This window comes from Bufo gargarizans, chromosome 10 (assembly GCF_014858855.1).
Source record: "Bufo gargarizans isolate SCDJY-AF-19 chromosome 10, ASM1485885v1, whole genome shotgun sequence".
Taxonomy (NCBI): domain Eukaryota; kingdom Metazoa; phylum Chordata; class Amphibia; order Anura; family Bufonidae; genus Bufo; species Bufo gargarizans.
In genome coordinates, this window is record NC_058089.1 from 110283998 (window position 1) to 110309014 (window position 25017).

The 25017-nt window shown below is 45.9% G+C and overlaps 2 protein-coding genes across 3 annotated transcripts in view; one reads left to right on the forward strand and one right to left on the reverse strand.

Moving 5' to 3' along the window:
* The first annotated feature begins 78 nt into the window (after positions 1 to 78).
* Positions 79 to 14185, forward strand: CTU2 (cytosolic thiouridylase subunit 2). The gene is made up of 15 exons (XM_044270507.1): positions 79 to 193; positions 435 to 509; positions 4532 to 4610; positions 6847 to 6906; positions 8389 to 8449; positions 8620 to 8729; positions 9599 to 9900; positions 10181 to 10316; positions 10410 to 10541; positions 11415 to 11506; positions 11825 to 11925; positions 12067 to 12202; positions 12275 to 12341; positions 13354 to 13412; positions 13963 to 14185. The coding sequence occupies exons 1-15, from the start codon at positions 135 to 137 to the stop codon at positions 14021 to 14023; spliced, it is 1530 nt and encodes a 509-aa protein (XP_044126442.1). The 5' UTR covers positions 79 to 134; the 3' UTR covers positions 14024 to 14185.
* Positions 14186 to 14909: 724 nt separating this feature from the next.
* Positions 14910 to 25017, reverse strand: part of PIEZO1 (piezo type mechanosensitive ion channel component 1) — a 184309-nt gene continuing 174201 nt past the window's right edge. For both annotated transcript variants that reach the window (XM_044270505.1, XM_044270506.1), the window contains exons 50-51: positions 23384 to 23579; positions 14910 to 15841 (exon numbers count right to left, since the gene is read on the reverse strand). In XM_044270505.1, coding sequence (XP_044126440.1) covers positions 15592 to 15841; positions 23384 to 23579 — 446 coding nt within the window. In that variant the 3' untranslated portion in view covers positions 14910 to 15591. The remainder of the gene's footprint in view (positions 15842 to 23383; positions 23580 to 25017) is intronic.

Here is a 25017-nt window from a genome sequence, read left to right on the forward strand (position 1 = left end):
TTTATTTGCTTCACAACATCTTTCAGACCGGTTTCTAGCTCGTGGCTCAGCCAATGGGCATCACAGTGACGTCATTATTCCGCGCCGGAAGTGGCTGCTGGAAGCACACGCTGGTTAGGGAGCAGTCAGTGGCAATGTGTGAAGTGGAGGATGGGGGTTATGTGGACTTGGGGACAGAGGAGAGAAGTGACAGGTGAGGGAAGCCACATCGAGCACTGTCACCCAGGAGCCGGGGAAAGCTGACTGACAACCAGCATGGCTGCCTCTGCAGGTTGTCACCCAGCTTTTCTGTATTCAGAGCACATACATTGATGGAGTGTGAAGAAAATAACACTTTGTGACAGTGGGGGAGGGGGTTGTCGCCAGCTCCTCGGACACATCGCGAGGACCGTTTGCTGTTTGTCCAGCTGACATGACTTGTTTTCTATCTGCAGGTTGGGGCAGACATGTATGAAGTGCAAGGAAGGTGCCGCCGTCCTCATCATACGCGTGGGAGATGCGTTCTGCAAGTAAGAAGATGAGAACCAAATGCAATGGCCAGGATACGTGGGGAAAATATCCTGTATTTGTCGTGGCGCCAATTGCAGCGTGCGCAGAGTACTACCCCAGGGCCCTTCCAAGGTGTTATAACGCACGGCCCAGATTAGGAATGCCAGAGTGGTGTAATGGCCTATAATGTCTCTGTAGCTTGGTGTTAGTTGAGTCACGGTGTCTCCTACCCGGGTACGGCCGGACTCCTGGCTCACTTGCAATAAATGAGTGTAGTGATAGTAGGAGTAATAGAGGAATTTTGCAGAGTAAATGATGTCCAGACCTTTAGATGAAGTTCAAACGTTGCTTTACTTGAAGTAACTTTCATCCAAGCGGTATACAGCTTTGGTCTCTTGGTCCCAGCAGGTATTGGCAGGAATGAGTACTTCTGCTTTAAATGTGACCTCTGCTGTGTGGGGACAGACTAGCTGAGGAGGGATAGGCTTCTCCTAGGACTCTGGACTTATCTCACAGATGGTTTCTCAGGAGATGCTTTCTTCCTGGAACTCTAGAGGTTGTCTGTAGTTTTCTGCTTTTCTCACCCAGCAAAGCTGAAGGTGCTCAGACTGGGTATATACAGTCCTGATCAAAAGTTTAAGACCACTTGAAAAATGGCAAAAAAATCATATTTAGCATGGCTGGATCTTAACAAGGTTCCAAGTAGAGCTTCACCATGCAACAAGAAGAAATGGGAGTGAGACAAAACATTTTTTGAGCATTCAATTTAAAGGGATTCTGTCACCAAGTTTTAGGCTATAAAGATGCGGACATGCACGGCTAGATCGCCGCTAGCATGTCCGCAATATACGTGTCCTATAGGGCTGTGTGGTTTTATTTTCTTTAAAAAAGGATTTTAGAGATATGTAAATTAGTCTTGTAGGTGCCCAAGTGGCTGTACGAACCTTTCTGGTGCCCAGCCACGCGCGCCTGTGAAGGAGCCCAGCACCGCATATGTCCTCCGAATCTCCTCCTTTCATCACCGATTGCCGTAATCTCGCGAGCTCGCGCATCCGCAGTGCCGGTATAATGTTCCTTCCCTGTGCTGGCATCAGCCTCAGGGAAAGAACTGCACATGCGCGAGCTCACGGCAATCTATCGTTGATTAAAGGAGGAGATGCGGAGGACATAGGCGGTGCTGGGCTCCTTCACAGGCGCGCGTGGCTGGGTTCGTACAGCCCCTTGGGCACCTACAAGACATCTAAAATCCTTTTTTAAAGAAAATAAAAGCACACAGCCCTATAGGACAGATATATTGCGGACATGCTAGCGGCGATCTAGCCGTGCATGTCCACAGCTCTTTAGCTTCCAAACATGAACTCAGTAATGAGTAGCTCCGCCGTTATTGTTTATCACTTCAGAAATTTGTTTCAGCATGCTTGATGCAAGCGTTTCCATGAGGTGAGTGGGAACATTTCTCCAAGTGGTGAAGACGGCCGCACGAAGGCCATCTACTGTCTGGAACTGTTATCTATTTTTGTAAACTTCCCTTGCCATCCATCCCCAAAGGTTCTCAATTGGATTTAGATCAGGGGAACACGCAGGATGGGCCAAAAGACCCTGGAAGAAGTCCTTTGTCCTGCGGGCATTGTGTACTGTAGCGTTGTCCTGTTGAAAAACCCAGTCGTTACCACACAGACGAGGGCCCTCAGTCATGAGGAATGCTCTCTGCAACATCTGGACATAGCCAGCGGCCGTTTGACGCCCCTGCACTTCCTGAAGCTCCATTGTTCCACTGAAGGAAAAAGCACCCCAGACCATTATGGCGCCCCCTCCACTGTGGCGCGTAGAAAACATCTCAGGTGGGATCTGCTTGTTATGCCAGTAACGTAGGAAACCATCAGGACCATCAAGGTTACATTTTTTTCTCATCAGAGAATAAAACTTTCTTCCACATTTGAATGTCCCATGTTTGGTGCTCTCTTGCAAAGTCCAAAAGAGCAGTTCTGTGTTTTTGAAGCCCTTCAGTCTCAGATGCCGTCTGATGGTTATAGGGCTGCAGTCAGCACCAGTAAGGGCCTTAATTTGGGTCGAGGATCGTCCAGTGTCTTGACGGACAGCCAATTGGATCCTCCGGCCCAGTGCTGATGACTTTTTTTGGGTCTTCCACTTGACTTTTTTGTTCCATAACCCTCAGGATCATTTAAGAAGTTCCAAATTATGGTCTTACTGCGTCCCACCTCAGCAACGATGGCGCGCTGTGAGAGACCCTGCTTATGCAGTTCAACAACCCGACCACGTTCAAAAAGGGAGAGTTTTTTTGCCGTTGCCATCACAACGTGTGACTACCTGACAGGAAATGACAATGAATCCACATCTTTGCACAGATTTGGCTTTTAAAGGCATGTGGTCCTAAAATTTGGATCAGCTGAAAAACAGCCTGTTTCAGTTTTTAATCGTTATTTTCAATTAATTGAATGCTCAAAAAATGTTTTGTCTCACTCCCATTTCTTCTTGTTGCATGTTGAAGCTCTACTTGGAACCTTGTTAAGATCCAATAATGTAAAATATGTTTTTTTTTGTTGCCATTTTTCAAGTGGTCTTAAACTTTTGATCGGGACTGTATGACCAAGTCTCAGCCGAGACTAGGTCCTTGCTGTCTTCCCTATGAAGGGGTCTCCTGAAGCCTATCACACAGCCTTCCCCTAGCAGGGGGTAGGCTACACTGACTCTAACTTCCTTCCCCATCCATGTTGCAGGATGTGGGAACTACCCACTTCGCTCACAGAGGGGGAGCTAAGCTGGAATAATCCATTCCAGCCTAGATTCACTAAACACTAAGCTGTACTTGCCAATGAGTTGCTGCCACCTACTGGTAACCAGTCAGTATTACATGAACAATTGAATTTAACATAGTTTTTTATGCACATTTTTGGAGGACATAATGTAAATTACATCAGATGACAGTATAAAGGTAGAGGCGTGTAGTAACACAACTCTGGGGTGTTACACAAACGCCAAGCTGTGTGTGTGTGTGTGGTATAAAGATGGCACCAGAGTCAGATAACACACTGGTCGGGGGGCAGTCATACATGTGAGGGGCTGGAAAGTGACATCCCCCTCAAACAGAGCAGAATAGACAGTAAGGAGCCCCTGGTGCCAAAAGACCTCTGGAGAAACGGTGCAAGGTCCTTATAGCACAGAAGGTACACACTGTGCCATTACCTGAGGCGCCAGCCATAGACATATTAGTCTTTAACCTAATTCCAGGGGTAGGGCCACGCGTGGCGTAAGTGCTGGTTATTTGGTTTCATTTCATGCAGAAAATCTACAACATTTACAGTCAGAGGACCTGCACCCCGTGCATGCTTACAAACAGATTTTCCATGTGGATTTCTATGCATTTCCACACCAAAATCCACGCGTTACTTGCGGGTTTGCCCCTGATCTCGCCCTCTGCATTGCACTAAAAATCCACACAAACAATTAAAGGGCATCTGTCAGCAGTTTTGTACCTATGACACTGGCTGACCTGTTACATGTGCGCTTGGCAGCTGAAGACGTTAGTGTTGGTCCCATGTTCGTATGTGCTCACATTGTTGAGAAAAATGAAGTTTTAATATATGCAAATGAGCCTCTAGGAGCAACGGGGGCGTTGTCGTTACACTCAGAGGCTCTGCTCTCTCTGCAACTGCCACACCCCCTGCACTTTAATTGACGGTATAAAAGTGATTATACGTGACCCTGTCAATCAAAGCGCACATAATCGGCAGTGTGTGTGTTTCCCCTTACAGCGAAGCAGATGAGGTTTCAGAAATCTCATTCACGCTCTGCAGAGAAATCTCAACCCAAACTGACCCCTGCTGCTGGCTAGTGATCTGCAGGATGTCCATTTTTGACGCAGGTTTCAGCCTTTGCAACCGAAAGGTGGAACACAACAGAAGTCCTGCAGTCCCCCGGACACGATGGCTCCTTACGTTTTTGCACATGCTCGTGGTAGACATTAGTCTGTGATCTCGCCTGCGGCTGCTTATCCTAAACACCTACCCTTCTTTTGTCGTAGATCCTGTTTCAAAGACTATTTCTTACACAAATTCCGAGCCATGCTGGGGAAAAATCGAGTCGTGTATCCAGGCGAGAAGGTAATGGCAGCTGTAGGTCCGGTAGTTGCTTAAAGGGGTTTTTCCTCAAACTACACACGTGAGAGGTGATTATAGAGGTTGCTGCTGTGTGCTGACCCGGAGGGAAGGTAGTCTGCTCAGTGCTTACTTAGTGGTCGCACCACTGACTCTGTGGTCACATAACTGCCAGGACTGGACGTGGGCTCTTCTGCTTACGTCCCGACTGAATGTGTTCTGTAGTAGAGATGAGCAAATCGATTTGCCTCATTAACAAGATGAGGTTGTCCCCACTGGCCTGCCGATTGATTGATAGGGCTGGACATCTCAGCTGACCCTGACATTCTTGTACCTGCTCCACTGCTCAGACTAGTGGCCAACTTCAGGGTACTGCAGCATGAGCATAGACACTGCTGTGGATGCATAGACACTGCGCTTGCATTGCCACTCAGAGGAGCGAGATTGTCAGGTTCAGGGGAGATGTCCAGCCCTACCAATCAAGTGACATGGGACAGCCCCTCACAGGTGAAGAACCCTTGTTGATGAGATGAATTGATTCGCTCGTCTCTATTCCTGAGTCCTCCTGTTCAGCTGCATACAGTAAACGCAGCTGAACAGGAAGACTCTGGAATAGTGTTGAGCAAACTTGTGTTTTAAGTTCAGCGTTTAAAGTTCAGGTTCGGGTTATCGAAGAATCGCGTTATGGATTCCGCTGCCACGGACCATAACTTGGTCTGTGGTAGTGGAATCCATAACGCAAATCCTCGATAACTTGAACCCGAACTTTAGACGCTGAACTTGAAACACAAGTTTGCTCAACACTACTCAGGAACACATCCAGTCAGGACCTGGGCGGAGGAGTCCACAACTAGTCCTGGCAATCATGTGAATGCAGCAGACTCGGTGACGCGACAGAGGGGTAAGTATTGAGTAGACTTTCTTCCTTCCACAAGAAGAAAGCCTAGAGAACCCCTTTAATGTCAGATCCCCACTTATCATAAGAACAGGGATCCCATGTAACCCGTTTCGATGGAGCAGCAGTCCGGCACATGTACTGCTCCGCTGTTCAGACTGTATTGAACTGACTGGGATAGGGGCGTATTGAACTCAGATATTTCCATCAGTCCCATAGAGTTTAAGTGGATTGACGCCATTCAAACAGGGGACACAAGATCAGTTTGGGTCCCAGCGATCAGACACGTGGGTAGGTGATGAGTGTTAGGCCTCATGCACACGACCGTTGTTGTGTTCCGTTCCGCAAAATGGGGTTCCGTTGTTCTGTGATCCATTTCCGTTTTTGTTTCCGTGTGTCTTCCTTTATTTTTGGAGGATCACTAGAAATGAAGGAAAGTAAAAAAAAAAAAAAAAAAAGTCTAAGTCAAGTTTGCCATGCAAATGATAGGAAAAAAAACGGACGCGGATGACAATCTTTGTGCCTCCTCGTTTTTTCACGGACCCATTGACTTGAATGGGTCCACGAACCGTTTTCCCTGAAAAAAATAGGACGCGTTATATTTTTTTGACGGACTGGAATCACGGACACGGATGACAAACGGTGCATTAGCCGAGTTTTCAATGGACCCATTTGAAAGTCAATGGGTCCGCAGAAAATCACGAAAAACGGAACAACGGACACGGAATGAAACAACGGTCGTGTGCATGAGGCCTTATCCGTAGGAAAACCCCTTTAATAATCTTTTTCTTACAGGCGTCTTAGTTGGACTTGAGGCTCTTTCACACGAGCAGATGCCGTGCGTGGAATCAGCTGCGTGAAAGAGAGCCCAGCCCCGTACCGGACAGCAGAGACACGGAGCATTAACATGATTGACAATGCTCCGTGCCTCTCTGATCTTTTTACTACAAAATCACAGAGAGATAAAGTTGTCACTGTGATTTTGTAGTAAAAAGGTCACACGGAGCATTGTCAATCATGTTTATGCTCCGTGTCTCTGCTGTCCGGAACGGGGCTTGGCTCTCTTTCACGCAGCGGATTCCACGCACGGGATCGGCTCATGTGATAGAGGTTATCTCACCTTCTCTAATCCCCACCCATCATGTTACCACTGGCGGGCTGTTTCTGCTCACTCATTGTAGCCTTACATGGCATCCATTCAAATGACTGGCTGTCTGTGTAACACATGGACGGACCATAGCACGTCCTCTAATAGGAGACGAGGAGACGGAGCAGAGTCGCCCAAGAAGCTTTCACGGCAGGAATTTCTATGATGTCCTCCTGTGTTTACATGTGTTTCTACTTCAGGTTCTTCTGACTTATTCTGGTGGACCTTCCTCAAGTGCCATGATCCAGCAAGTCCAAGAGGTTAGAAATTTCATTATCCCCACAATTACACTTTTATCATTAGTAATATTGTATTTAAAGGGCACCTAAACCTTTGGTGAAAGAGCGAAGGTATCGCAGCCCGTTTGATCTTTATCGGTTGTGCTCGAGTACGAATCCCTTGTACTTTCTGTGATTTCGTACTCCGGATGCTGGGGAAGCCAAGCAGAGCCGATGAAACCCGCTCTGAGGCTCTGTGCTGCACCTTTGTGGTATCCGCAAAGGTTTAGGTCCCCTTTAATCTTCAGATAGTGAGATCTAGCTAATGTTTATGATGAGATAGAGATCAGCGAATAGATTAATCTCCTCAACAAGAGGTCTTCACCTGCAAGGGGCTGTCCCTGCTGCTTGATTGATGGGGCTGGACATCTCGCCCCATTTTATTTTGCTCATTTTGCCCCTGTACGGCTGCTCCAAGTAGTGGTGCAAGTGCAGTAACTCTGCTTCCGGTGCGGTGACGGCACATGCATCACTACACTTTTGGCTAACTTTGCATGAGCAGTCGCTGCTCCAGAAGCAGAACCACTGCACTTGCACCGCTACTTGGAGCAGCACCTGTCAAGCGGCAGAGGGAGCTTCTTCAGCAGCGGGGACAGCCCCTTGTAGGTAAAAAAAACTTTTGTTAATGAGACAAATCGATTCCCTTATCTGTAGTCTGAAGTCATGAAAGATTTGGGCAAGTTGATAAAATTACAAGAACCAAGGTTTACCCCCTGATATTCCCCCCCCTGCTCCAGTAGCTTCACTCCTGTAGTCCCCACCTGTCTTTGTTTACTTGGCTGCAGTGATGATGTGCCCATCCGTCCAAGTGACCACTGCAGCCAATCACTGTCCTCAGCAGTTTTGTCCCGTACACCGCGGAGGCCAGTGATTGGCTGCAGTGTTCACATAGGTGGACAGGGACATCCTCACTGCAGCCAAGTGAACAAAACCGCTGGGGGTTACAGGAATGGAGGAACTGGACTGGCGGGTGAGCTAACAGGAGCGCATTGGGTCTGTAGTTATTTTATTACAATGCTTGCGCTTGTTTTTTAATTAGTTGACGCTCTGCAGCTTGTAGAGCTGTCCGGAACGGGGCTTGGCTCTCTTTCACGCAGCGGATTCCATGCATGGCATTCGCTCGTGTGAAAGAGCCCTTAGCGAAAGAGGTTACTATGGCCAATTTCACACTAAAGTGTTCAGTCCAGGAAACGTGTTCCATGTCACAGCCGTATTTCCCGGGCTGAATGCTGTTCGCATGACACAAACTCATCGCGTGATAATAATTAGAATTCAGTAGATCCAAGGTTGGGCAGGAACACACAGCATTATAAATCATTATAATGCTGTCAGTTTGAGTCACGGGAGCAGTGGTCAGTCGGGGAAATACTGCTCTCACACTGGACTGAATGCGCTTGTGTGAAACTGGCCTAAGTGCTATTCATTTGTACATTGTGTAATTTCTGTTCCGTTTGTGTTTTCCAGGGTTTGAGTCGCGATGCCCCTAAAAAGTTGCGCTTCATTCCTGGTATCCTGTTCATTGACGGTGAGTTAGAAGTGTAGAATTAGAGGAAGACGTCCATTGATTACTATGGTCCAAATCCGCGTGCAGCTTAAAATGGAAATGACTTTGTCCCCTCTCTGTATCGTGAGTCTCAGCTGTGTGTTTGTGTCCCTCCTCTGGGCAGTGATGGTTGTACCTCTCTCAAATTGCAGAAGGTGCAGTGTGTGGTCAGAGTTGGGAGCAGAGGGAACAGAATGTTTCCGAAATACAGCGGCTTTTACAGACAACCAGTTTTCCCTTCCATATTGTGCCCTTGGAGCAGGTAAGACTGAACTTGTAGGACAGCAACACAGGACTGTGTGGGGTGGATATGATCTCCCGCTCCTCTGCAGGGATCTATAGGACATTCCCTTTAAATTACTAATTTTAGACAAAGGAAATGTGTCGCCAAAAGTGTTATCTGCCAGCTAAAACCAGACAGATCCTTTTATTCTGTCTTTTTTTTTTGTTTTCAGATGGCAGATTTTTTTTAATTCTATTTCCTGAACATGATTATGGGGACGGCCATCTTGCCTGAGCTCTTCTTAACAGCATTAAGAAAATTGCTTTACGGCAGCCCCATGGTCCATAGACACAATGGTCAGAAGGGGACCATTGGAGAGTTTTCTGGGCCTGCTCTGTGACCTGTGCAGAGGTCATTGTACAAGGAAAGAAAAGTTCTGACAACCACCTATTGTGAATGATGGATCTCGTCTGATCTGCCATTCTAATCCTGGCTGTAATGATATCATCTCTGTTAATAGATAAGCAGATAACTGTAGTAAAGTGATCTGTACAGTATGTACAGTGACCAGTGGGGAAAAATGCAGAATTTTATGGGTTTTCTTTAAATATAGATATTGACATGGAAAAATAAAAATAACTTTAAAAATTCTTTAAAAATGTTACACATAAAAACGTGATTTAAACAATAGGTCATTTTCTGATGACAGATTTCCTTTAAGGGTCTCAGACTTTTGAGGCGCTCCCTTTGTCCCAGCTGTTCTAGGTGAAGGGGGCACACATTCTGGGTAATGCAGGGCCTGAGGGGGGCGAGCATGCTAGGATTATCTTTTCTGTGTTTTATATTATTCTGCCGACACTTGGGCTCTTAAAGTTTTTTGTTTTTTTTCCTCTTTGTTTTTGCGGCAGGTTTTCTCTCTCCCACAATCTGTTCTTCAGTCGGCTCCTCCAGGGAACCCTGAGCATGCAGAGAATTACAAGCAGGCAGTGAACAGTTTTCTGGAACAGCAGAGGGCACACGGCGCGGATGAGCTATTGGGCACTGCCGATGAGCTGGCACAGCTTCGTCTTACTGACCATAAACTCGGCAATAATTTGGCTAATGGCAGCTCATACAGCCGCCCTCCTTCGGAGCTCACCTCTGCACTGATGGAGAGCTTTAGCTCTGCCAGGACTCTAACAGCCAAACTGGAGCTCCTGCTATCCCTCCGGTAAGCCGCTTGATTGTGTGATGATTATATAATGCCTGTCAGTTCTCATTACAAGCTACAGATTTTGCCCGCATCAATCAGACTTTCCTTCTTAGGGTACGACCACACACCGCGGTTGCGACAAGACCACGGTTCGCTTGATTACAGCGCAGCCATACGGGCCACAACTGGCTATTGTTAAACTAATGCAGACCGACTAAACAGTGCAGTCTCATCGCCCCCCTGCGCCGTGTGGTCGTACCCTCACTGAGATCCTACATTATCTCTATCCTGTCTGCAGGAATCACCTAATCCTACATGTGGCGCGGACTTGTGGATACTCTAAGGTTATGAGCGGTGAAAGCTGCACACGTCTGGCGGTTCGTCTGCTTTCTAACATATCGTTAGGACGTGGGGCATTCCTCCCACTGGACACAGTGAGTGTTTCTATTGTACAGCCATGTAGTGTACATGAGTAGTATACAACCGCTTCCTATATGTGGAGACAATATTATGATTTTTCTTTGCAGGGTTTCTCTGATGATCGCTATGGAAATGTTGTCATTGTCCGGCCCATGCGGGAGTATTCACTGAAAGAAATTTCCTTCTATAACCGGCTTTTCAATGTACATTGTGTCTTCATCCCCACAATGGAAACTAAGGTACAGACAAGTACATTGAGTCTCAAGGAATATGCTATGGTTGCATCATGGCTTCTTCTGGATTAGGGGGAGCAAGGGTTTAATGTTGGCTTCTTATGGATTAGGGGGAGCAAGGGTTGCATGTTGGCTGCTTCTGGATCAGGGGGAGCAAAGGCTGCATGTTGGCTGCTTCTGGATCAGGGGGAGCAAAGGCTGCATGTTGGCTTCTTCTGGATCAGGGGGGAGCAAGAGTTGCATGTTGGCTGCTTCTTGATCAGAGGGAGCAAAGGCTGCATGTTGGCTTCTTCAGGTTTAGAAGGAGCAAAGGCTGCATGTTGGCTGCTTCTGGATCAGGAGGAGCAAAGGTTGCATGTTGGCTTCTTTTGAATGTGGCTTGAGGAGGGCTAATGCAGGTTGATTTCTGTATGGGTGGGGGTGCTAAGGTCCCCTGGTGGCTTCTGAATGGAGGGGAGGGGGGCGCGCGCGCACTAATGTCCCAGGGTGGCATATCATGTATGGGAGGCTTGGGTTACTGGACTTCTCCTGGATGGGAGAAGGGGGTTGACTTTGGTTGCAGATTGGCTTCGTCTGGATGGGAGGTGGCAATGGTTGCCTGTTGGCCTATTCTGGATTGAGGACTAGGGTAGATTTTTAGCTGGTTCCGAATGGGAAGGGGGGAGTAAGGTTGCATGGTTATTTTTCCTGGATTGAAAGGGGGGAGACTACAGTTCCAGGGATGGAAAGCTAAGGCTGCAGGTTTCTCTTGGATAGGTTGTCTAAAGTTGCAGGGAGGCTTCTGCTGTAAGGGGAAAGTTATGAGAGTAGGGAATCTGTTCACAGGGAAGCTTCTCCTACCACAGGTTTGTAAGGTAACGTCTTTTGTTCCTATTCTAGGCTCCTGATAACAGCAGCATCCAGCACCTCTCTGAATCTTTCCTCACCAAGCTGCAGGCAGACTTCCCCTCCACAGTCAGCACGATGTACCGGTGAGTATGTTCTAATGGAAATATTTCTGTGAAAAGTTAGAATAGGAAGAAAGATCTCTCAGTGCCCTGCCCCTGATTGAGCCTTCAACGGGGTATTCCCACTTATGCCACGTACAGTGGCCACTCTCCCATGGACATGTGCTTGTGTTCTGCTCTCTTCTTAGGTGTTAGTCAATCCTCTGCAAGGGTTTCTGAAACAAGTCTAGATATTCTGGAATTTCTCTCCATATTTTCTGCAGCTCTTCAACAGGGACTGGGCCTCTGAAGAATGAATGATGTCATTGGTTTGCGAGATATATAATATATATTTTATTTCAGAACCAGTGAGAAGCTAAATATTTCCAGAAAGGAAACTGCAGAAGAAAACGTCCAGCAAGAACGATGTCTGATCTGCATGTGCACTTTGGACACGCGTGTCGGTGAGGACTCCTTTTCTGTCCTGTATCGGGACAATGAATGCCGCTCTTCTCTATGGTGTTGGTTCCACCTTGTGGCGGTTAATGTGAAACGCATGCTTGTAGTGACTGGTATGTCAGTCTGTTGTACTGTTCTTCTGACAGGTGAATCCTCTGCCTTCCGTGCCACACAAGTATCTCAGAATTTCTCTCAGAAGAGGCTAAAGAACAATGCAGACCCCGAGAAGCAATGCTGCAGTAGTGGACAGTGCTGTGAAAGTGCAGCCTCTTGTTCCAGCCGGTGAGTTGCCGCTCTTTAGCCGAGTGCATCGGTTATCATTGAGCGCTCCTAATAAATGTCTTTCACCTCTAGTGTTCCCCAGACACAAGACGTCATGCCTTTGTTGTGCTACAGCTGCAGAGGGACCGTCCGGGATATGGTAAGTGGAATCTCTGTGATTCAGAAGTTCCTTCCCAGCTAATTGACATTGGGACATAGAATATATGCCCCGATTATAAAATGTCTGTCTGTGTTGCTGGATTCTCTTCCAAGGGGTTCTCCGCTTTGGACAATCCCTTTTTTGTTCGGAGGATTCCTTGACAGTGAGCTCATCACAGCTGGCGTCTGTGGGGGGACCCAGAGTCACCACAGGGGAAGGATTGCATGGCTGTTATTGAGGGAGGTGGCGTGATTTTATAGATACCTTGTGCTTTTAGCTCAGAATTTCCTAATGGGTACCTGAAAATAAGTATTTTAATCCCTTGAAAGGGGTATTCCCATGTGATAAAGTGATGGAATGTCATTAGGATATGATATCACTCTATGATTGCTCTGGGTGTGACCTCTCGGAGGGGTGCAGCGTGATATGCGATCACTTTGAGAGGGGAATAATTCTTTCTATAGAGCAGATTTAGCTAATTGGCTTTCTTGTATTCTTACATATAAATTGTGCATAGGTTGATCAGCACTAATGTGAGCAGTGTTTTAGCTAAAAATGAAGACTTAGGCTTATTGTACACGAACGTGTGCGCTCCGTGGCCGTATTGCGGATCCGCAATACACGGGCACCGTTCCTTGTGCATTCCGCATCAAGAATGCGGTCCCATTCACTTCAATGGGTCCGCAAATTTGGAGATGCGGAACGGAAGCACTACGGAGTGCTTCCGTGGGGTTTTGTCCTGTACTTCAGTTACGCAAAAAGATAGGACATGTTCTATCTTTTTTCGGAATGGCCGAATCGCAGACCCATTAAAGTAAATGGATCCGCTGCCCCATGGTGGGTGTTCGTGCATTGCGGGCCGCAGACGTTCGTGTGCAATCTACCAAGGGTAGATTGTCTTTTAACTGCAGTGACATTTGGTTTTATTTCCCTTATTAGGTTCAGCATTTAGTTTCTTTTGCCTTTTTCATGTTCTGACCAGATTATTTCCTATTGCTTCCTCTTGTACCAGACATCAGTGAGCACCTTCCCTCCATACATCCTGCAGGAAGCCGAGCACAGGAGCCGCAGGTAAGAGCCAGAAGCAGTCTTTGTTTTTTTTTTTTCCCCCTGTAAAAGGGTGTCTGCTCTTTCCAGCGACGTGTAGGTAACCCTTGAAGGGTTTCCCCACCAGGGATGTTGATCCATGTATCCACAGTGGGTTTCTGACCATGAGGACCCACATAATCTCTAGAATGAAGAGGCTCATTTCCTAACACTGTACCTTTTCCTACCGGGCGTGGTGCAGAGAACTGTAACCCAAACTATTCTGTGCCATCGTTCATGGTTCGATATGGTGTTATCTCAGAAGGAGATATTATTTCGCTTTTGGCTGAACCATGTATGTCTTCTCAGTTGGGAGAGGGGAATAAGCTGCTGTCAGTCGCCTCAGGTGGAGTCGTATCAGCTGTGGGAAAATTATTTTACATGCCTGATCTCCCCAAACATCTAATGTGCATTAGGTGGTCGACTGGTCCCATCAGAAGTGGTGGCTGACGTTAGTCTACTGTGTATAGCTAGGTTTATGCCGGGCTATTGAACGAACAGCATTTTAATGACATCTTCTATGTCTGTGGTTTAGGGTGGAGATGAGGAGAGAGATACAGGACTATCTGCTGGATGAAGGCTGTGAGGACATGTGAGAGGATCTGCCCTAAATCATCACCAGACCATCTGCACGAGGCAGCACAGGCCAGCATGGCATTTCTGTTTTTAACCATTTTATTTTTAATTGGCCATTTATTTATAAGGAAACTTTTATCTTATTCTGTGATACTAGAAAATAAAATTTCACATAAAAATCATCTTTGCAGCACAGTGAGAGACAGGCCTGATCTGTGTACCTCAATTATCAAGGTAGGTCATCAATATCAGATTGGTGGGGGTCTGACACCTAGGACCCCAGCTGATCAGCTGTTAGAAGAGGCTGGTGCTCCATGACTGCTGGGAGCGCAGGGGTTCCCTGTAACAGCTGATCAGCGGGGGTGCCGGGACACAGACATAAAATAGGTAATCATTATTCCTTTCTGGATAACAAACACCTTTAAGTTTTACAGCAGTAATAGTGCTGCACCGTACAATGTGAACATAGCCTTAAAGAGGTTGACATTTTGTTTTGTTTTTTAAATACCACACCACGGATCCATTCTGCTCTATTCCAGCTTTGTAGGTCCCTGGTTCTTTTCTGTGGGATGGGGGTCAGCAGCGCATGTGGAAATTTACATGTGTAGACTAGTAGACCGCAGAAGAGAGCCAAGAAGCCGGAGCAGAACAGCTAAGTCGGCTTCCCGTCACATGTCCGGCGGGGCGAGGTGATATTTAAAAATGTCCTTGTTAGACAACCCTTTTGATTTGATCCCTCCACACACCCCAATTGTTAGCACTAGGGGGCCAATCTGTATGTGGTTCACATATAAAAAGGAGACTTAAATCATTATGTAAATGTCACCACCTAATTGGGATTTTTACCGCTGTATCAGGGAGCATGAAGGTTATTCCCTGTTGGTTGCAATTGATGACAAGATCTGGTTTCTTTCACAGATGCCAGGTTTTAATAATTAAAAAAACAACTCTGAAAACTTTATTTGGCTTTGTTCAGAAAGCAGAAAATGAAGCTGGAGCCTGGCCGGCGTCCTGCTCTGTGGTGTACAGTATTGATGTGGGGCACAGACTGACCCCCTCCAATCATTAGGTAGTGTTTTTTGGAGGCCACTCCGAGGCGTTCCCCACAGTGAATAAAATAAAAGTTCTACAGTATATAAATAGCTCTTTTTTTTTTTATCACAAGTCATTCCAGAACTTTGGTCAAAAGTTCAAAATGTTAAGTCTTAAGAAAAACTTCACCCCAGCAAGATCCTCTCTGGACGTCGCAGGATCTCCAAATATTAAGCCGCAATATAGGCCAAGTGATGAAGACCAGGACTGGTCAGAGGGCTCTCATTTGGCAGCATCTCAGACTTGTGGTATCCGACCATCTTATGGTTGGCAGCAGGAGAATCATATTAGTGGCTGAGGTCCTGGGTTTAGGAAGAAATGTTGACCAAGGCTTCACCCGTTGCCTTCTTTGCACTGGACTGGTAGTATCGACCTCCTCTGTTCAGGCACATAAATAATTTTCCTTCTGGAGAGCAGGTCACGTTCCTACTTCATGTCACGTTCCTCTTCTTTCACGTACATCCAGCATACACCTTGCAGCTTAGTGTCACCGTACTTAGTCCTTCTCTACCGTCCACTTGATCATGGTTTCCGGTGATCGGTATAAGAAGATCAGCTTGGCATACAGCTCCTCTTCCAGCTCCAGCTCGCCACGTTCCCGCACCACGTAGATGTCCTGACAGAGCTTAAGAATCTTGTCAACACAAGGAAGCTCCTCAAACATAATAGAATGGGAGATCTCGCTGAAGAAACCGCGCACAAACTTGCCGATGACCAGGACGATTGAAACGTACAGACCCATAATCCTGCGGGCGATAAAAAGGTAATTACCAACTTATATATTCTATAGCACAAAAATACATGGCAAACTGAACGGAAGAATCGGTCCACAACATGCATAATGCAGGCTGCATCACAGCGGCTTTATGCAAAGATAGTGTGAATGCAGCCTTTTCATATACTCTCAAGTCTGAAATTTAGCATAATACGCACAGCAATGGAGCAAGCAGGAGTCTGTGAAGCTGCATTACATACTCTTAAAGGGTGTCCAGAATTTCAATACTGATGACATTTCTGATTGGAGGGGAACGACTCCTGGTGGTCAGCTGTTCCAAGGGGCCATGACACTAGGATGAGTACGGTGGCTTCTTCACAGTATACCAAGCACAGTGCCGTACATTGTATAGTGGCTGTGATTGGTATTACAGGTCAGTCTGATTCACCTAAATGGGACTGAGCTGCAGAACGGGATGTCACAGTGCTGAAGCGGATTAACAGGGGTGCTGGGAATCGCGTTCCCCAATGATCAACAAAACCCTGATCACTTTTTTTTTTACTAACTATAAACAATCCTTTGGAAGAGCATCATACGTCAGCATTATCAACCCTATTAAACTTGGCCTGGTAGGCTTGATCTTGCAGAGTTAAATTATACCTTATGCAGATCTGTTACACCACTGCTGAGTAACTTTTTTTATTAAACCGGTTTTCAGAGACTTTCTAACTGATGACCTATCCTCCTGTGAGCGCCGTGGCCTTCCTAGGCTGGTGCTGTCATGTTCATCAGTCACAGGGCTGAGTGCAATACCAAGCACAGCCACTATACAATGTATGGCGCTGTGCTTGGTGAGCTGAGAGAAGGCTGCGGCACTCACTGGTGCCTTCTCAAACAGCTGATTGGCGGGTATCCTGAGGATAGATTATCTGTATAAAAACCTTAGAAGTCCTTTTCAATATGTACATCAGGTCTTCGCTGCACTGAGGGGCGGACAAAACCGAACGAAATAGAATTCACCAGAATGCATTCCATTTGGTTGCATCCCCATCGCGGACAGAATAACGGTGTGAGCAGCGTTTTTCTGTCTGCAATGTGGTGCGGAGCAAGACTGATCAGTCATGACTCGCTGTGTAATTCAATAGGGACGAATCCGTTTTCTCTGACAGAAAAGAAAACTGATCCGACCCTTAGACTTACAATCGTTTTAGAGATGGATCAGTCATGGCTATTTTAGAGAGAATGCAACTGGATCCGTTCATAACGGATGCAGACGGTTGTATTATTATGATGGAAGCATTTTTGCTGATCCTTGACTGATCCAGCAAAATCACTGGTGCGAAAGTAGCCTTACCTGCTCGCTGCGGCAGTTGCAGTGATGAACAGGTGTAAAGTATGGTGTCCCTATTCACTTCTATGGGACACCTCTGAATGGGGACGCCCTACTTGTAATTACACCTGTTCATCACTGCAACTGCTGCAGTGAGCAGAGAAGGCAGCGCTTGTACGAGCACGGCCTTCTCTTCAAACAACTGATCCGCAGGTGTTGGACCCCCACTGATCTTATAATGATGACCTATGCTGAGCATAGGTAATCAATAGTTAAAAAAAAAAAAGTGGACAACCCCTTTAAGAACTTCCATCCACATACTGCGTAAGAAAACCACAGTGTAAACTGACCTGTGGTGTAGATTTGAAATTTGCAGCATGTCAATTTATGCTGCACATTTCACCCCCTGCAGGGGTGAGCGAGGAATCATGGCAAAAACTGCACTTGCTGTATTTTATAGGGGTTATCCCATCTTAGACCATGGGGACATATCGCTAGGATATGTCCCCATTGTCTGATAGGTGCAGGTCCCACCATTGGGACCTGCACCAACAAGGAGAGTGGAGAACGTTGAGGAGGGTGCACTGCGCATGCACAGCCCCCCCCCCCCCCTCCATTAATTTCTATGGAGCCACTGCTATTTCTGCGGCCCCATAGAAATGAATAGGAGCAGTGGCCGCGCATGTGCGGTGTTTCCCCAGGGTCCTCCAGCCACAACTCTCCCCGTCTCCGTTCTCCTTGTAGGTGAGGGTCCCAGAGGTAGGACCTGCACCTATCAGACAATGGGGGCATATCCTAGCGATATGCCCCCATTGTCTAAGATGGGATAACCCCTTAAGGACCCTATTTCACCTTAAAGGGCTTCTGTCACTCCACTAAACTTATTATATATTTTTTTGTCTCCTTAAAATCCTTATGCTGCGACTTCCTATAGAGGGCTATTACTCCGTTTGGATCAGTAGTTATATAAAAAAAACCTGACTTTTATAATATGCAAATTACCTCTCCAGCAGCAGGTAGGGCGGCTACCTTCTGCTAGCAGCCGCATCCTGCATTCATAATGACGCCCCCTCCTCATGTTGATTGACAGGCCCAGCGGACACTCTCGTTCTCTGACTGGCCCTGTCTGCGTTTTAAATCTCGCGCCGGTCTTCAGTTGGCGCAGGCACACTCCTGCGCCGGGTGTACATGTGACGTCATCGGCGCAGGCTCCACTGAGTGCGCCTGCGCCAACTGAATACCGGCGCGAGATTTAAAATGCAGACAGGGCCAGTCAGAACGAGCGCGTCCGCTGGCCCTGTCAATCAACATGAGGAGGGGGCGTCATTATGAATGCAGGATGCTAGCAGCAGGTAGCCGCCCTACCTGCTGCTAGAGAGGTAATTTGCATATTATAAAAGTCAGTTTTTTTATATAACTACTGAACCAAACGGAGTAATAGCCATATATATATGAAGTCGCAGCATAAGGATTTTAAGGAGACAAAAAAAATAAAATATGAGTTTAGTGGAGTGACAGAAGCCCTTTGGTCAGATTTGCAAAAAATGGGCAAGTCTTCAGTGTCACTTTAAGTGCTGATAACTTGAAAACTATTTGACTTATCCAGGCCATTCTGAGATAGTTTTTTAGTATCCGTACGGACCGCGGTATGGAAAGGGTTAAACGGCTGACATCCCAGCACAGACGTCAGCCGTTTATACCAGAGTGTCAGCAATGTGCACCGCCTGCAACCCCCCTTCCCTGCATAAAATCATTCAGGGGTGCGGTGAAAAAAATCTTTATTTTGGGCATTTTAAAGTTTCTGATCCCCACGGTCAGGGACCGCGGCGATCAGAAACTGCAGAAAGCGCTGCAAACCGCAGGTCTGAATTGACCTGCGCTTTGCTGCGATCGGTGTTGTGACAGGATGCCCGCTGAATGATTTCAGCGGGCACCCTGTTCCGATTAACCCCCACAGCGCCGCAATAGCGTTTTTAAACTCATGACGTACCGGTGCGTCATGGGTCCTTAAGGACTCAGGAAACATGCCGTACCGGTACGTCATGCGGCCATAAGGGGTTAAGGTAAGTGTGTCTGTACAGCAAAACCACTTGCTGTTTACCTTCAACTGCATCAGCTGTACTTGTCATGCGGGCAAAATCCGCACCAGTTAGCAGTTAACCCTTCTACCCTGAGCCAGTTGTCACCTTCCTGCCCAGGCCATTTTTTGCAAATCCGACATGTCACTTTATGTGGTAATAACTTTGGAACACTTATTTAGCCAAGCCATTCTGAGATTGTACTTCATGATAGTCAAAAATTTCAATATATTTCACCTTTTATTTATGAAAAAATCCCAAATTTATTTATTTTCGAAAATTTAGCAATTTTCCAAATTTAAATTTCTCTGCTTTTAAAACAAAGTGATACCTCATAAAATATATTTATTAACATTCCCCATATGTCTACTTTTATGTTGGCATAATTTTGTAAATGTCATTTTATTTTTTTAGGACGTTAGAAAGCTTAGAAGCAATTCTTAAAATTTTAAAGAAAATTTCCCAAACCCACTTTAAGGACCAGTTCAGGTCTGAAGTCACTTTGTGGGGCTTACATAGTAGAAACCCCCCATAAATGACCCCATTATATAAACTACACTCCCTAAGCTACTCAAAACTTAATTTACAAACTTTGTTAACCCTTTAGGTGTTCCACAAGAATTAAAGGAAAATTGAGATGGAAAATCTGCCAAAAAAGTGAAATTTCATTTTAATCCATTTTTTTCCGAAGGTTAACACCCAAACAAAACTTAATATTTATAACCCTGATTCTGCTGTTTACGACCACATGTTGGGTGTTTCTGTAAACTGATGTAAGGGCCACACGGCAGGGCGCAGAAGGAAAGAAACACCATATGGTTTTTGGAAGGCAGACTTTGCTGGGCTGGTTTTTAGTTGCTATGTCCCATTTGAAGCCCCCCTAATGCACCCTTATAGTAGAAACTCCCAAAAAGTGACCCCATTTTGGAAACTAGGGGATAAGGTGCCAGTTTTATTGGTACTATTTGGGATACATATGATTTTTAATTGCTCTATATTAAGTTTTTTTTGTGAGGCAAGGTAACAAAAAAATTGCTGTTTTGGCACCTTTTTTATTTTTACAACATTCATCTGACTGGGAAGATCATGTGCTAATTTTATAGATCAGGTTGTTACGGACGCAATGATATCAAATATGTCTACTTTCAGTTTTACATAAATGCATTTTTTGAAAAAAAAATTGTCTCCATTTTCTGAATGCCATTTTTAAAATTTTTCTGCCGATCGTCTTGTGCATGGGACAGTTTTTTTGCAGGAAGAGTTGACGTTTTTTATGGGTACATGATTTTTTTGATCATTCATTAATACACTTTATGGGGCAAAGTGACCAAAAAACTTGTAATTTTGGCACAGTTTTTATTTATTTTTCCATCGGTCACCTGAGGGGTTAGTCCATGTGATATTTTTATAGAGCTGGTTGTTACGGACACTGCGATACCTAATATGTATGCTTTTTTTTTTATTTCACTTTAACACTTTTTTTTTTTGTTTAAAAAATGCTCATGTTTTAGTGTCATAGTCTGAGAGCCATAGACTTTTTATTTTTTGACTGATTGTCTTAGGTAGGGTCTCCATTTTTGCAGGATGAGGTGACTGGTACTATTTTGGGGGCATACGCCTTTTTGATCGCTTGGTGTTGCAATTCTTGTGATTTAAGGTGACAAAAAAATTGCTTTTGACACTTTTTTTATTTTATTTACGGTGTTCACCTGAGGGGTTAGGTCATGTGACATTTTTATAGAGCAGGTTGTTACGGATGCGGCAATACCTATGTATATTTTTATTTATTCACTTTAACACAATAATGGCATATTTGAAACAAAAAAAATTATGTTTTAGTGTCATGTTCTGAGAGCTATAGTTTTTATTTTTTGAGCGATTTTCTTATGTAGAGGCTCGTTTTTTGCAGGATAAGGTTGTTTTTTGTATCATTGTGTGGGACATACGCCTTTTTAATCGCTTGGTGTTTATCGGACAGGGTGGATCATGTGATATTTATAGCGCCGGTCGTTACAGATGCGGCGATACCCAATGTTTTTATTTTTTGTTTTAAAATCAGGGGAAAAGGGGCTTATTTTCATATTTTTTTTTTTTTACTTAACCTTTTCTTTTAATTAAAAACACTTTTTTACAACTTTAACTTATGGGGGGTCTGATCCCCTCTACAATGCATTACAATACATTTGTATTGTAATGCATTGCCTGTTAGTGTATTACACTGAGTCATACACTAAGGCCCCTTTCACACGGGCGAGTATTCCGCACGGATGCGATGCGTGAGTTGAACGCATTGCACCCGCACTGAATCCCGACCCATTCATTTCTATGGGGCTGTGCACATGAGCGGTGATTTTCACGCATCACTTGTGCGTTGCGTAAAAATCGCAGCATGCTCTATATTTTGCGTTTTTCATGTAACGCAGGCCCCATAGAAATGAATGGGGTTGGTGAAAATCGAAAGTATCCGCAAGCAAGTGCGGATGCGGTGCGATTTTCACACACTGTTGCTAGGAGACAATCGGAATGGAGACCCGATCATTATTATTTTACCTTATAACATGGTTATAAGGGAAAATAATAGCATTCCGAATACAGAATGCATAGTAAAATAGCGCTGGAGGGGTTAAAAAAATAAAATAATTTAACTCGCCTTAATCCACTTGATCGCGCAGCCGGCATCTCCTTCTGTCTTCATCTTAGCTGTGTGCAGTAACAGGACCTGTGGTGATGTCACTCCGGTCATCACATGATCCATCACCATGGTAAAAGAACATGTGATGGATCATGTGATGACCGGAGTGACGTCACCACAGGTCCTGTTACTGCAAACAGAAAGAGACGTCGGCTGCGCGAGCAAGTGGATTAAGGAGAGTTAAATATTTATTTTTTTATATTAACCCCTCCAGAGCTATTTTACTATGTATTCTGTAATCAGAATGTATTCTTTTCCCTTATAACATGGTTATAAGGGAAAATAATAGCAATCTACAGAACACCGATCCGAAGCCCGAACTTCTGTGAAGAAGTTTGGGTACCAAACATGCGCAATTTTTTTCATGCGAGTGCAAAACGCATTACAATGTTTTTGCACTTGCACAGAAAAATTGCGCGTGTTCCCGCAACGCACCTGCTATTTTCCTGCAACGCCCGTGTGAAACCAGCTAACAGGTTGCCTAGGAGACGGGCCTGAGGCTAGATCTCTTGGGAACCTGCATCAGTGGGCGGTAATAGTACGGCGCTGGACAGCAAGTCACGTCTCGCTGCGCTGTACTATTACAGTGCTGGGAGGGAACGGGTTAAACAAAGTTCAACTTTTGAACATGAGCCATTTTTTTGCAGCAAAGAAAGCTCCACAAAACTTTAAGTAAATAAACCCTACTGAGAGGTAGGCACTGTAAGGCCCCTTTCAGATGAGCAAGCGTCACGCTCCGGACTCGCAGCACCCGTCCTGACCTTCCAGCACTGCTGGGGTCGCATAGCATTATATTGATTTATGATGCTATATAACCCTTACCGTTCTGGAATGTATTGTATAACACTGACACAATGCGGTCAGTGTTATCCAATACATTTCAGAACTGTTAGGGTACTTTCACACTTGCGGCAGGACGGATCCGACAGGCTGTTCACCATGTCGGATCCGTCCTGCGGCTATTTCGCCGTGCCCGCGGACCGCCGCTCCGTCCCCATTGACTATAATGGGGACGGGGGCGGAGCTCCGGCGCTGCACGGAGAAAGGCCGCCGGACTAAAATTACTGCATGTCAGGCTTTTTAGTCCGGCGGCTTTCTCCGTGCTGCGCCGGAGCTCCGCCCCGTCCCCATTGTAGTCAATGGGGACAGAGCGGCGGTCCGCGGGCACAGCGAAATAGCCGCAGGACGGATCAGACATGGTGAACAGCCTGTCGGATCCGTCCTGCCGCTAGTGTGAAACTAGCCTAAGAGTTACATAGCATCATAAATCATTATAATGCTATGCGACCCCGGCAGTGCAGGAAGGTCAGGACGGGAGCTGGCATGACACTCGCTCGTCTGAAACCAGCCTTGAGGACTCTGGAGTTGGCTCTCCCCACAATACCTGGACAATTCTAAACTGGTGAAGCCACTACTGGGCAGGACAGTGTATGTTGCTGTCCTTTCTCATTTTTTAGGAAGTATTGCACTTACCCGTATCCAGCCAGGAAGCCCAGGCTCGGGGGGCTGACTTTGTCATTAAATATAACCATTGGGAGGATGTTGCAGTCCTTCTTGCAGTCTTCCAGGCTGATCACCCACCACTCCACGAAGCTGCTGCTGGAGTTGCCATCACTTATACGTTGACGATTCAAGTGCACCATAACATTGAGGTAACTATCCTCCTCATCTGAGCAGAAGAAGAGAACTGGATTTACACACTGGCCCACATTCGATGCTGTCTAATATTCAGACAACGTAAACCCAGTCCATGCAGTGCCAGAGTTTAGTGGCATATGCTGAGCGACAGGTTTGGGTTTTCCTGCAAGAAGTTAGACACTTGGACACATTTTTAACCGAAGCCCGGTTAGAGTAGATCACATATGCATTCAAAAATCTGGTAGCCTGATCCAGCAGAGGAACAGGATACTGGATTTCATTTATGTTGGTAAGCAGGATCCCATTATAGTCTGGGGATCTGGTGGTGGACAGCAGTATCTGGTTATGATGATATCCGGTAGCCTGTTCTTCTGCTGGATCTATCCTTTAAAATTTGGATAGACGTTTGTACCAAAACAGATGATAGGGAGTCTGCAATCAGGAAATTCCCTGTTACACCAGACACAGTGGGGGAGATCTATTAAAACTGGTGCAAAGGAGCTCTGAAAAATTAAAAGGTGGAATCTGGTTGCTATGGGCAACTAAGCCAGTTCTACTTTACAGTAGTTTTGATAAATGTCCCCCAATGCCTTGTAAGGCTAGCTCAGCTGAATGTAATGATATCTTTCGGTTATCGATTCGCTGCTTCACATGCAAATGAGCAGTTAAGGGGGCGGGGGGGGGCCAAGGCACTCTGTGCACCCTTAGGGTCCATTCACACGTCCGCGAAATGGGTCAGCATCCGTTCCGCAATTTTGCGGAACGGGTGCAGACCCATTCATTTTCAATGGGGCCGGAATGTGCTGTCCGCATCGGAACCGCACTTCCGCATCCGTGCTTCCGTTTCCGCAAAAAAATAGATTATGTCCTATTCTTGTCCGCAATTGAAGACAAGATCAGGCATTTTCTATTATAGTGCCGGCGATGTGCGGTCTGCAAATTGCGGAATGCCCAGCTAGTGCACCTAAACTTTCAAATTAACTTTATTCAAACCTCTTCTAAATGGGACAAAATGATTTTTTTTTTTTATATGGTTTTTTACTTACCGAACTAGGTGCCCATTGCACTTTTGAATCCATACTCCCATACACTGCCGAGTATGGGAGTACGGATTCACTGAGGCCTCACAGAGCGCTATACAGGCAGGGGCTTCATCGCAGATTGCTCTTCTGCCTGCACCAGCGCTGCTCTTCTAAAGCCTGGCACGGCGGGCAGAGGAGCTCCTGTACTGCATTGCATGCCACATCGGTACAGGGCATATTAGACCAATTTATAGTGCTGTGAATTGCTGTCTGACCTCGGACATAATGAACTGTACTCCCATAAGACCTCTTTCACACGAGCGTGACGGATTAAGTCTGGATGCGTTCAGTGAAAATTGCACCATTCTGCAAGCAAGTTCAGTCAGTTTTGTCTGCGATTGCGTTCAGTTTTTTCCGCGCGGGTGCAATGCGTTTTGATGCATTTTT